Source organism: Triplophysa dalaica, chromosome 19, assembly GCF_015846415.1.
Source record: "Triplophysa dalaica isolate WHDGS20190420 chromosome 19, ASM1584641v1, whole genome shotgun sequence".
NCBI lineage: Eukaryota > Metazoa > Chordata > Actinopteri > Cypriniformes > Nemacheilidae > Triplophysa > Triplophysa dalaica.
Window position 1 is genome coordinate 6,026,644 of NC_079560.1, and position 14,510 is coordinate 6,041,153.

General features: G+C 37.5%; 1 protein-coding gene across 1 annotated transcript; it reads left to right on the forward strand.

Annotated features, from left to right (window-relative positions):
- Positions 1 to 12,315: 12,315 nt before the first annotated feature.
- LOC130407385 (beta-1,3-galactosyl-O-glycosyl-glycoprotein beta-1,6-N-acetylglucosaminyltransferase 4-like) lies at positions 12,316 to 14,410 on the forward strand. Its single transcript, XM_056730175.1, has 2 exons — positions 12,316 to 12,396; positions 12,565 to 14,410. Exon 2 carries the CDS (start codon positions 12,566 to 12,568, stop codon positions 13,835 to 13,837), a length of 1,272 nt encoding a protein of 423 aa, XP_056586153.1. The 5' UTR covers positions 12,316 to 12,396; position 12,565; the 3' UTR covers positions 13,838 to 14,410.
- Positions 14,411 to 14,510: the final 100 nt, after the last annotated feature.

Here is a 14,510-nt window from a genome sequence, read left to right on the forward strand (position 1 = left end):
ACTTCCCGATGGCTGGGATTACTGAGTGCGCCGAGGCGTATGATGACGCCGGTGAGGAGGACGGGGGCCTAACCTGGCTCTGTACGGAAGAGCGGTTGCGTTTAGAGGCTTGACGAGTCGGTCGGCTTTGCTGGCGGCCTCGTTCTTGTTCTGCCGGTTGGGATGTAGCTTCCGGGCTTAGGATGGAACGCTGCCGAGCGCTCGAAGAGGCCGGAGTATCTTGCATGATTGGGCTGTCGTTAACAGCGGATTCGTGGGTCTCAGACATTTTAGAAACAGAAGAGATGTCGCAGGTAAGAGGTCTTGCTTATTTATGGGCTGGCTCGCTTAGCAGGTAGGGTGGAAGCCATGATTGCTGATTGCGAACCAGCCGGGTTTGATTATATGCTCCGGCTCCTCCCGAACTTTGTTTATAAAACATCATTTGTACTGCAATTCAGCCTCCCTAATTTTTGGCTTTAATTCTTTTTGCAAGAGTTTAACACCATGTTTATCTCCATAAAAAAGCTATTTTTTTTAGATTCAAACAGTGTTTTAAATCCTTAGTAACCCAAGGTTTGTTATTAGGGTAACATTTTTCACCAGGATATAACACTGTGCACACAAAAATCCACATACCCAGAAATGGAAGCATTTAACATATCAACATCATTTCCACAGTCCTTTAGAAATTCCTTCCAATCTGTTACATCGAAACATCCTCTTAATGATTCAGTGGAATCAAAGTCCCAAACCTTAAAAGACCTGATTCCCACTCTCTCAGTCTTTAGCTTTTGCTTATACCGAGGCAAGAGAAGAACAGCGATATGATCAGATCGACCCAGAGGGGCACGTCCCTTAGAGATATAAGCAGGTATATTTCCATAGCAGGGATCCAATGTTTTATCCAGTCTAGTTGCAGATGTGACATATTGCTCCATGTTCGGCAAAAATGTAGTAACGTCAAATCAATTCAAAGGCCAACCAGCACACATTCTGGGACATCTTTAATCAAGCTTTCCTGTAGCTCAGTTGTGAGAGCATCGCGTTAACAACGCAAGGTCGTGGGTTCGATCCCACAGGAATTCACATACTTAAAAGCATATGTATAGTACAAAGCAATGTAAGTCACTTTGGATAAAAGTGTCAGCAAAAGGTATAAATATAAGTGTTTAAAAAGCGCTGAATCCGTAGATGGTCGAAGAGCAAACTAACGCAAGTACAAGCTCCCGCGAATAAACAAGTTTTCCGTGGCTGGCATTGAACCAGTGTTTAACCATAAAAAGTCCAAAAAGCCAAAACTGGTTGGAAAATACACACCACCAGGCCCAGAATTATCCAAAAATCAGCCATCATGTATAACAGGCTAAATTTTAACCATTCAAAGTCCCTTTACAGATTCTTCTGAACTGATTTTTGAGTTCTGGCATCCTATTTAATACTACTTGGGTTTTATGGTTTTCAATTTGGAGAAAACTGAAAAGAACACTCTTCATGAGCTCCTTTATGTGCTTAGTCATTGTATAATATAAGCTCTATTTCAAACACACACAATGGGCTCGTTGTTTGCCGTGCAGCATCACATTAAAAATTAATGAAACCCTTCTTTTCTTTTCCCCTCTAGGCTGTTATGAGTTATGGTATACTTCATATTAAACATTATCCCTGCAGTAGTTATAGTGAAGTAGTACTTTTATGTCACTTTTCTATTCATAAGGTTGCTTGGTGGTCAAACAAGTTTTAAACAAGTATTTTCTGTGATGTATTTGCGGGTAGATGAGCTGAATGAAGTAAATTCTTAACTGCTCAGCATAACATTTCAATGCATCATTAACTTTTTTTAAGACTGCATTTTTGTCAACAGACTTTTGGTTCTTCTACCAGAACATTTTCTGGAACTGGTCCAGCTGCAAGCTTATTCACGTAAAACTGAAAATGATTTATGATAATTTCTTCCTTATGCAACCCTTGTATGTTTGTATACAGTATTTGTATGGTTACTCTAGAAACAACATGAAAAAAAGTGTTTAGTATGTTTCTAATGTCTTGCAAATATAATTTGAGTTACACTGGTCTACCTGCACACAGGGTGGTTTGTTACTCCTGCAGCATCACATTTCAAGTATGATTAAGTCTTTATTAAGCCCCTCTTTTCGTCTCTTATCCAGGCTGTAGTCTGCTGATACTTATTTAATAAAACCTGGTAACTATTTCAAAAAGAAATCTTTCGTACAGTAAACATATGTGTCACTTTAAGCTGTTAATTAAATTAACCTAATTCAATCGTTATTTTATGCAGTGGTTGGATTTGTCCATTTTACATTTATCCATTTTGGCAGAAGCTTTTATCCAAAGCGACTTGCATTTTATTAACCTATACAATTATACAGGTATGTGCAATTCCCTGGGATCGAACGCATCGCTCTTTCCACTGAGCTACAGGTAAGCTATTAGACCCAATCATGGGTTGAAATATCCCTACAGATTTTAGAGTATTCAATCCAGAGAGAGACAAACCATAGACCTGGGTCAAATGTTTTTTCTTTGAATTGCAATTGCAAAAGTTGGCCACCAGAGAGCTCTATTGTTCACTTTAGTTTTGATGTCTCCATAGAAATAATACATACGGTAAATGTCTATGATGGTTTCCTCAAGTAGTTGAACCATATAGTGTAACCTGCAAAATATACAGCGGAGGACAAAACTGAAAGGAATTCACATACAAAATAGAAATTCAATCATCGTTTACTCACCATGTTGTCATTTTAGGTCTGTGTAATTTCTTTTGCAAAACACAAAATAAGGTAATTTGAGACATTTTGGTAACCAAAAACCGTTGTTCCCCATTGACTTTTTTTGTATGGACACAAAACCAATGCAAGTCAAGGGAGAGTTGACCAATAGGTTTCTGTCACCGACATTTTTCATAATATCTTCTTTTGTGTTCTGCAGAAGAAGGAAATTCATGCAGGTTTGAAATGACAAGAGGGCGTGAAAATAATGACAGAATTGTAATTTTAAAGGCTATTGCTTTAATAGGGACAGTTTTGTCTTTAATTCGTTTTGTAGATGTATTTTGGCCATTCAGTCCAGCGTCTGTTAAATTCTAATAGAAAACTTTAAGAAAGATGTAAAGTCATTCATCAGCAATTTGAAAGACTGCAAAGGCACATAAAAGTTTTGAAAAAATAAGGCATATTCCACTAAATATTAATTTATGAACTATTCCCAAAACACAGGGAATACAGGGGAAGTCTGATATATAGTTTAAAAAAAATTAAAATTATGAAACTCATAGTTACTTCGTTTCAAACCTGTATGCCATTTGTTTTTAATTGCAGAATATCTCAGATACCATTCACTTTCATTACATTAACGTACATACAATCAAAGGGAATGGTGACGACAGTGAAGCCAAAGTAAATGATTGGGTGAGACGCATAGCTCTAAAAATATTAGGTTCAGTACGTTTGTTCTGAGGTTGTATTGTACTGAAGTATTGTGTTTGTTCTCTCCCAGAGATTAATGACTTTTCATTATGTAATACATATTTGACCTTATGATGTGTCATATATTAATTGTGTTTAGGAATAATAGGGGAGCGCCATCATTGAAATCATCATCAAAAGCTTTTGGGGAATTTGCCAGCATTTGTTCTGCATCTCACAGACGCCCGTAGAAGCCATTCCTCTTCCAGAGGCCTCAGCCGCGACTGTACCCCAATCGACAGCCAGCAACTCAACGGCCTCAAGCTCTGATATATTTTTGGGGGACATCAACGCCCCTCCTCTGCTATTTGCATCTTTTATGGGGGAAGCGCTCTGGTCTCGGGCAAACATTTAGATCGGAGCCCTCTCCCCGGACATGGGTGAGTGCTATGTGTTCAAGAAATGATACCGACCTCAGAGCCCTCTCCCTGGACAGCACGACAAATACACATACTATATTCTCTGCTTAGTTAATTGCCACATATTCAAATTATTTGTTAAGGTGAACTCGTGAATTTATGTTTCATTAACAAAGTTGGTAGTTTGGTCTGAGGACACATACTCAGCCTGATGAAGATTTTAGGGCAACTCTGGTAAGTGTGCTGGGAGTACTAGGAGAGGTGATGAGATCTGATCCCAGTTATTGAGCTGGGAGTACTAGGAGAGGTGATGAGATCTGACCCCAACATCAGAGAACTGACAAGTAATGTAAAACTCGCATGGTAAAGTATATGGTGGTATTTAGAAGATATTCTGTTCCCAGCATGTAGGAAGCACACACAGGTTGATCTCAGCTTCTAAACTATGGTCACCGGTTTTCTTATAAAGTGGACCTGAAAATGAACACTATTCTTATTTAATGTTTAGAGGAGAATCTTAAAGGAAAAAACAACAATAGGATTATTTTTTTTCACTGGCATTGATGTCATCCTTTTAAAAGCTTCTCTACGAGGAAACAAATTTGAGCTTGTAAAATTGAAAAACTTTGGACATTACTACAAACATTACTTTGGAATGCAAATTTATAGAGTAATTGGACTTGATTAGTACAACTGCTGTGGCAGGGTAAGAGAAGGCACTGACATAAAACAGCTGATTGAAGTTATAAATCTCTTTCTTATGCAAATTAGTTTTCACTTTGTTTATAATACTTCATTTTTTTAATAAGTAATGCTTCCTGCTCTTTACTACCATTTTTGATAACTAATGTAGTAGGCCAAGGAATTATCCATGTTTTCCCTATAGTGTACAGCAGGTGGTGCTATTACCTACTTTATGAAACAGAACCCACTTCTTAAAGCAGCAAATATTCTGTTTAGATTGTCTTAATGAGATCTGTGCGATGTCTTTGACAACAAATACGAAGTTATCTCAGCTTTTTGTTCAAAATGCTTTATTTTTTAAGAAGCCTACGTACATTTGAGGCTCAGTTCTTTCATCCGATATATTTTATGTTCATAGCGTATATTTAGAGAATAGGAAATAGGAATCATTTGGATACAACCTCCATAGAGTAGCCTACACAAGTGTTTAATATGAAAAACATGAGTTCGAAAAATACTACACAAGACATCACTAGAGTACGGAGCCCGGGAGAGGACAGGCGCGGTTCACTTAGTTTTGTCGTGGCCACGAGATATTAACTCGTGGGAACGTGATAATATGATGAGACCACGACATATTATCTCGAGGGAACGTGATATTATGTTGTCGCCACGACATCAGCTTGTTGAGGTAACGATATCCGTTTCTCGTGCCCACGACTTCTTATGTTGAGGGAACGACATCCTTATCTTGTGGTCACGACTTAAATGCGTGCGCGTCTAAGCACCTGGAACTATCAGAAATAGATAGGACTATCATCATATTTATTTTTAATTAAGATATATCGCTGAACTTATTAAAAACACACACATTCGTTTCCTTTTAGTCGTTTAAATTTTTTCCTGTGATAAATGAACAGGTTTAATTGCGATATGGCTGGGATGTCAGAAGCATATTTTTTACAATATTCCCCGTGATATTGTTATTTTAATTATTATTATTATTTGGTCTTAGTTGTTCTACAATTAACAATACATTTATAAATGAAAAGTATTGTATTTAACATTTAAAAAGCAACAACATATACTACATAATAATAACCCAACAATAAATCGTATTTGGGCCTATATTTGGCAATAAGGAAAGTGGCTATTGAGCCACCTAAACCACCGCAAGAGAATTTCATTCAACATGACAGCCCTAATCGTTCATCAAAAAAAGCACGTAATACAGTACATTACACGTTACGTATATTTGCGGGAACGTTACGATATGTGTGTGAACGCGCGCACACATTCCAGAAAATCACTGGCAGTCTGAACCAAAATCAAACGATCTTGCAACACATTTGCGTGATAATTTTACACTCCTAGGCAAGTCCTGGGACACATTATGCATGAATTATCCGAGATCTCTTTATGAAATCGGCTCATAACTTGCTTTTCGGACAAGATGCGGCCGAATGCTCCAGAAGCGCAGTACTTCTAAAGCAATATGGGCCAGTATGAATTTAAAGACAGAGAAGACTGGTACGCTGATTGTGGAATTAAATTATATAGACAGACTGTCTCACATATTGATTTCATTTCAATCGCGTCAGTAGGTTTATTTCACTATTTAATCCGAGATGAAGCAAATAGGCCAGAAACACTTGTGACGGAACTTCTCGCATTATTAAAAAGATTTAAATTGTGCGCAATCCCGCGCCGAAATTGGAGCCTTGAAATCATTATAAAATGTAAAAACGAATCATTCTTAATAATTACAATATCAAGGGGAATAATGTAAAAATATGCTTTTGACATGTTCGTGCAGCCCAGACATATCGCAATTAAACCTATTCATTTATCACAGGAAAAAATAAAAACTACTAAAAGGAAACGAATGTGTGTGTTTTAATAAGTTCAGCGATATATCTTAATTAAAAATAAATATGATGATAGTCCTATCTATTTCTGATTGTTCCAGGTGCTTAGACGCGCACGCATTTAAGTCTTGACCACAAGATAAGGATGTCGTTCCCTCAACATACTAAGTCGCGGCCACAAGATAAGGATGTCGTTCCCTCAACATAAGAAGTCGTGGGCACGAGATACGGATGTCGTTCCCACATTATAGGATCTTGAGGGAACGACTTCACATCGCGTGGCCACAACATAAGGATGTCGTTACCACAACAAGCTGATGTCGTGGCGACAACATAATATCACGTTCCCACGAGTTAATATCTCGTGGCCACGACAAAACTAAGTGAACCGCGCATGTCCTCTCCCGGGCTCCGTAGTAGAGCAAAAAAAATATGAGATAAAATAAGGGTGACAACCACCCAAGAAACCAAATGTGGGACAGTTAATGTGTTTGTGTGGGACAATATGGGACAACATTGAAAATGCGTAAAATTGTGATATAATAACAGAATGAAAACATTGTAATATAATGTTTTAGCTTATAAAAATTATTTATCACTCAGTTCATTCCAGCTACAACATAAAGGCATAGATTAAATGTTATATAACACATTATTGGCGATTTCAATTTAAGGTTCACTTCAGTTTGAGCTCAGAGCATACGCGGAGTTTTCGTGTTGTAGGCTACACGTTGAAGATCTTCTCAAAAAGAGAAAACTATAGGAATAAAGAACAAACAAATAATGAAAAAGAGTGTCTCTTTAAGAATGTATTATTGTTAAATAATACATTTCATAATTTTCAAATACGTTGTACTTTAAAACGCTAACCACAAGGCTAAACACAGTTTCAAAAGCCTCCCTATTTACGATGTTTTTTTCGGCAAGTTGACATGCATGCCATCCGATCTACTGACAGACGTCGCGTCCTTTTAATGAATGCCTTCTTCTCATACTTTGGATAAAAGTCCGGCTTTACAAAATAGTTGCGTTTGTACGAGCAAAATTGCAAAAATGAAAGTGTCGGAACAAAAGATGCAATCTATCTAAAAGCAAATGCTCACCCAGACCTCGTGTAACCACACCCCAATAAATGTACGTCACATCGTAACATGATTTTACTAGACCGCGCAAATCTAAACGCAAGTAAGGTGGGCGTACTTGTAAATTTCATTGTATCTTCACCCTCGATGCCATGTCGCGGAGACGCTGTGTGTTTCGTTGCGAAAAGAAAGACTCTTTGTTTGCCCTGCCAAAAGATGAGACGACTAAAAACGAATGGTAACATTTTATTTACAATTCTGTTCCAGAAAAGTACGATCCGAATGTTCAAGTTTGTTAAGCGCATTTCAACGAAGAGTGCATCACGAACAAGGGAGAGATCAAGACCGGCAATGCACGAAAGCTTTGTTTAAAGGGGTCATATGGTCTTTGGAGTGTTATAAGTTGCCCATTCATGTATTAGACACGTAAAATTGCAAACTTTTAAGTGTCGGAACAAAATATGCATTCTATCTAAAAGCGAATGGGAATCCAGACCTGGCTGAAACGCCTCGTGTAACCACACCCTCACGCATGTACGTCACTTTGTGGTATGATTTGACTATTAAGGTGGGCGGTCTTGTAAATCTCATTGCACCGCAGCCTGATGTTAGAAAATAGTAAGAGGAGTTACATTTCCGTGCAGTATTAGACCAATCAATACACACTAGCGAACGGGCCAATCAAAGCGCACCTCGCTTTTCAGAGCCATCAGCTTTGTAAAATATCAGCGCGTTTCAGAGAGGCGGAGCAAAGAGGAGAAACAAACATGCACGGTATGTGGAAAATAAAGCTTTTTTAACCTTAAATCGTGTATAAATATTGTATTATATCTAAAGCAAGCAATAATATTCGTTTTAGCCAAGTCAAAAGACCCCTTTATACTACCTAATGTGGATTCTAACACGCCCTAAGGGCACTGGCGCCCTGCGCTGTAGACCATGCGCTTAGATCCTTATATGTAAGAAGAATAGAGCCTCATTTGTTTTACAATTCAATATATATCATTTAATGCAAACATGCAGGCATATAGAGTATATATCTTATACAAACAGGTATATAAAGAAACTATAATTTGTTAACAGTGAATGTATTTTTTTCATATTTTGATTTTTAAAGGGGTCCCTAAACGTTTGGACCATTGAAATCTCGTGAAGGTTGAGGATGCAGTAGGGCTGAGTAATCGAAATACAATAAATCATTGAGGCAATTTTTGTTGATAAGTGATAGCTTATTGAAATGGTGAACTGCTATTTATCTTAGTTTTAGTCAATTTACGAGTGAAACTTGTATTCCGGCAGCATTGAGTCCATAAAACTAGATGGGGAACAGTGGATGATGAATCCTACTATTTACACATGCCATCTTGCTGTTCTACGTGTATTGGAGAATTAACTGCACAGTTTAAGTTCTTCACGCGTGATGCGCATGTTTTTGTCTGCGTCTGCACTTTATGAGGACATGAACACATGAACTGCATCTTCAGAGTTGCTCTGAGTGTTTATTTTACAGAAATTGTATTGTTTGAGTGAAGAAACAGACATACCAAAAAATAAGCATCTTTCAACAAACTGCCAAAATAAAAGTCTGGTTAACTCTGTATTTTGTGTGGACAAATATATTACTATAACGCATCTACTGCACTGTAACTTTAATAACCGCATTAACGCATCTACTGCACTGTAACTTCAATAACTGCATTAACGCATCTACTGCACTGTAACTTCAATAACTGCACTAACTCATCTACTGCACTGTAACTTAATAACTGCACTAACTCATCTACTGCACTGTAACTTTAATAACCAGCATTAACGCATCTACTGCACTGTAACTTCAATAACTGCATTAACGCATCTACTGCACTGTAACTTCAATAACTGCACTAACTCATCTACTGCACTGTAACCTTAATAACCGCATTAACGCATCTACTGCACTGTAACTTCAATAACTGCACTAACTCATCTACTGCACTTCAACTTCAATAACTGCACTAACTCATCTACTGCACTGTAACGTCAATAACTGCACTAACTCATCTACTGCACTGTAACCTTAATAACCGCATTAACGCATCTACTGCACTGTAACTTCAATAACTGCACTAACTCATCTACTGCACTGTAACTGTATAACTGCATCTACTCATGTCTTGCACTATAACTTCAATAACTGCATTAACTCATGTACTGCACCGTACCTTTAATAACCACATCAACTCATCTACTGCACTGTAACTTTAATAGCTAATGTCTGTAATTAATGCACACTTAAGTCACTTGCACTATTGTATAGTCTATATTGTTATCTGTTCATAACCACCTGTAAATTAATGTTCACAGTATATAGCCTTCTGTTTATTATAGCCTGACTGTCATATTTTTATAGTACATACCCATTGTATAGTATTTTCCTAATATTGTATTCTGTATTTATTCACACTGTATATCCTGCACTTGCTAATTGCACTTCTGGTAAGACCTAAACTACATTTCGTTACACTGTACTTGTATATGTGTAATGACAATAAAGTTGAATCTAATCTAATCTATTTAAAAGTAAAAAAAGAAACTAAAAATATTTTAGATAAACTAAATGCATCATGCATGAGCTGAAGTTAGTTGTTTACCTTTAACATTATTCTTTCTAGTATTAATGTTTCTTATTTATAAATTTGTATTATGTTGCATGTTGAATGTAATATGGCAATTTAATGTATTAAATTGGTTAACTTTTCACAGATATAAATGTATGCAATTTCAGCAATCATTTTTTTTCTGTCCAAAAGGGAAACAAATTAATTGTTTATTTTAAGAGACCTGTCTCACTTTCTCTTGTATATTTATTATTGCTCTTTAATAAGGAAAAAGTATTTAATATCAGAGTACCCGATTAATCGATGGAAAATCAGTAGAATGCTTGATTACTATAATAGTTGATAGATGCAGCCCTAGTATGCAGACACCTGTTGCTATTTATTGCATCTCTTCAGATGAATAGACACTTTTCTCATAAACTCTTACAACTTTTTTAAATATAAAAAATTATTTGGCTTCATTGAATGAGGCATACATCACGAAACAAAATGACTCAAATGCAGGGGAAGAGAATCAAAGTGTTTATTAACAAACAAATCAACAAAAGTATAGTTAAATTAAACCAATAACACGGCTGAGCAAAAAAGTCAGTTGAAGTCTGAAAACAGGACATCCGCTGCCTGCGCCTACGTCCGCTGTGTCGGCATTGGGCTGTCCCGTTGAGGGAAGACGCAGCTCTCCCTCTAGCCACAATGTCCGAAACAGAACTGAATGTATTCCTGCCTGAAAAGGCTAAATCCCTGCCTGCGAATCCTGGACAGAGTAAAAATATTAAACGGACAGGAACACAGGCGGAAAGAATGCACAAACATAAAATGAACACACACAGAACGAAGGCAGGGAACAGGGTTAAAGGGATAGTTTAGCCAAAAAATTCAATTTGTTGTTTATTTACTATTTCAGGCCATTCGAGATGTAGGCGACATTTTTTCTTGAGTAGAATCATGAAGAAGATTTTTTGGTAAATCCGCAGCCCTCTCTGCTTCATATAATGGGAGTCTATGGGGTCCACCTGTCTAAGAGTTCCTAAAGCACATCATTCCAAAAAGCGGCTCCTGGGTGACATGTTGACGGTTCGTTAAGCAAATCGTTTGATATTTTCATAAAACTGAACATAATTTTTAATAATATAATGTGCAATCTTCTTCTTGTAGTATTTGGTGACGGATGGCATACCAGCGTCTCGTACGTTTAGCACCACCTGTAGAAAGGGAGAGTTGAGGCTGTACAGTATGGCTAAAATGATTAAAAATGACATTCAAATTTATGAAAATATCGAGCAAGTCACTTCACGCAAAGTCAACATGTCGCCAGGAGCCGCTTCTTGGAATTATGTGCTTTAGGAACTCATAGAAAGGCGGACCCCATATACTCCCATTATATGAAGCAGAGAGGGCTGCGGATTTACCAAACAATCTTCTTTATGTCACCTACATCTCTGATAGCCTGAGTGTGAGTAATTAAACGGCAAATTTGAGTTTTTGGCTGAATTATCCCTTTAAATTTGTGAGGGAAATAGGTTGCAGGTGTGGGCAGATGAGACAGGCAGCACTGCGAGCTGATTTCGCAGCAGGGAGGGGTAATGGCCAAAACAAAGTGCCCCGTGTTGCTGATAGTGACAACACATGGGAGAGTGGAGGAAGAAAACAAAAACAATAAGTGTAAAAAGTAAAATAACGTGACAGCATAAAAATAGTTCTGTACATAAATACAACACCTAGACCTCAGGTATGTTGTCTCTCACACCTATGTTCTTTTACAGAGACCAACCTTTTCTTTTCATATAGAACAGTAGATCATTTATGTGTTGCGGGTGTGTCATATTTATAAAACGTGGGTAGAATGTCTCATTGACATCATCAGCAGCTGTGCATTTTGTGAAACCGAATTGGATACATATTAGTTACTTTCCATCAGAAATTACTCAATTTACACAATTACAATTACTGGCACCTCTTGAGAAATTATTTTAAGAAATACCGGAATGTTTTAAGTTCATGACACTTTATGTTACTCTACCTGAATCAAACCTGGCTGTTACGTTTATATAGCCTACCATGCAACATTGCATGACTAAAGGTACACAGTATATGGTTGAGTCCCTCATGGTACAAAATAATGAAGTGCTATGAATTAAATATTTTGCTGCCATTCATGTGCATGGGTTATTCCATCTTCAATTCAAATTCTAAACCACACCCAACCCTTAAAAAAAAACAATGCACCCTGTTCACAGCATATAAAGATACATATAAGCTCGTCATCTGGTAGTTTTTCTTTTGGCATTTACCAGAGAGGATAAAATCTAAAGAGTCGCTTGTATTTGAATCACAAGAATGTAAGTTGTATTGATTTTATCATTATATAGCTCTACATTCATAAAATGTTATACTGTTTGTTTATATCTATATGTTTTGCATGAGGACAGTTCTATTTTATTAAATTTTATTAGAAGTATTACAATAATAATGAGATTTAGAACATGAACATTTCTTTCTCCTTACAGAATGAGAAGATTTCGTCTTCAGCGCATGCTGAAAAAGGTTATACGCTCCTTTTTAACCCTGATGCTTCTTTTATATGTCTTTACAATACTTTTTTCAAGAGTCAATGAAGGCATGTTCTTTCATAATATCTTGGGATCAAGAAGACAGCAACTGACAGTAAAATATGACATTAATTGCTCAGGAATATATGACATGGAACCTGTTGAAGTTGGAAAATCTTTAGTTGTTCGAAAAAATAAAGATGAGGGGCCTTCTGACATGAACATTGTGAAGGCGATCTCTGACTGTGAACGATTTGTTGTATCACGGGGTTTAAATGCGATACAAGGCTCTGAGTTTGAGCGTGAGTTTCCTCTTGCTTACTCTTTGGTTGTTCACAAGAATGCTGATCTTGTGGAGAGATTATTAAGGGCCATTTATATGCCACATAATGTTTATTGCATACATTATGACCAGAAGTCTTCAGATGACTTTAAATCAGCGATGCAAGGACTGTCCCGCTGCCTCCCTAACGTCTTCATTTCCTCAAAACTCGAAAGGGTGCAGTATGCAGGCATCTCACGCCTCAAAGCGGATCTCAATTGTCTGTCTGATCTCCTGGAGTCTGACGTCAAGTGGAAGTATGTCATCAACCTGTGTGGTCAGGACTTTCCTCTGCGGACGAATGCTGAACTGGTGTCAGATCTAAAGATGCTTAAAGGAATGAACATGGTGGAGAGCAAGAGACCAGGGGAAAAGGAATGGCGCTGGAGATTTCACCATGACTTAAAAAGTAACTTAAATGAATATTATGAGTCACCTGTCACCACCTTTGAGGATAAACCTCCACCACCTCATAACATCGAAATGTTTGTGGGCAGTGCGTACTTTACAATCTCACGAGAATTTGCACTTTTTGCTGAGCGGAGTTCTCTTGCCAGAGATTTCTTGGATTGGTCTGAGGACACATATTCACCCGATGAACATTTTTGGGCAACTCTGGTTCGTGTGTCAGGAGTACCAGGAGAGGTGCAGAGATTTAAACCTGACATCTCAGAACTAGAGAGTAAAACCCGTCTTGTGAAGTGGTTGTATTTTGAAGAGGATCTTTACCCACCATGCACTGGTGAGCATGTACGGTCTGTGTGTGTTTATGGTGCTTCCGAGCTCAGGTGGCTTCTAAACTATGGTCACTGGTTTGCTAATAAAGTGGACCCCAATGTAGATCCTATTCTTATTGAATGTTTAGAGGAGAATCTTTTAGAAAAAAGGCTGATGTCAAATCAACAGTAAAATCGTTTTTTAGTGACTGTGAAAGGGGACTAAAGCGTTGTCCTCAAACTAATACAAACTACCTTCTGGACTTAATTTCTGGTCGTATGTTTCTTGTGGCAGAACCAGGATAGGATCACATGTTTCTTGTAGAGAGTGGTTTTTAGGCCGCTTTGTATGCCATACTCTCTCTCTGAGTCTCGTCTGTGTTTCCCCGGCCTATCATCTTGTTATTGCCTGTAAGTAATGCCCCACACCTGTCCCCTATTGATTATACTCCCTATTTATTGACCTTGTGTTTCTTGTCTTGTGCTGGTTCATTGTCAATTGTCATTTGTCACTCGTTGCTTGTGTCTTGTGGGCATGGAAAATAATCTTATTTAACAGTAGGGGGGGACAATAAACATAAAATTTCTCAAGAACAATTTTTGAAGGAGACACAAATAATGCAGTCAAAATTGTACTTACTACGACACAAAGCGACAATATGTTTTGAAATATGAAAATTTGTTTTATACTTGTTGGAAACTGAATGTATAATTTATTACAATTCTCGTTCTTATGCTCTCTTATAAATTAATTGTTAAAAACTGACACCGTATATTATGTTATGATCAATTTCAATTGGAATATGTCCTCTTACTCAGTTTGCTGCACTGCATTATGGGATTGCATTTTGCCTCAGGTTTTCCTG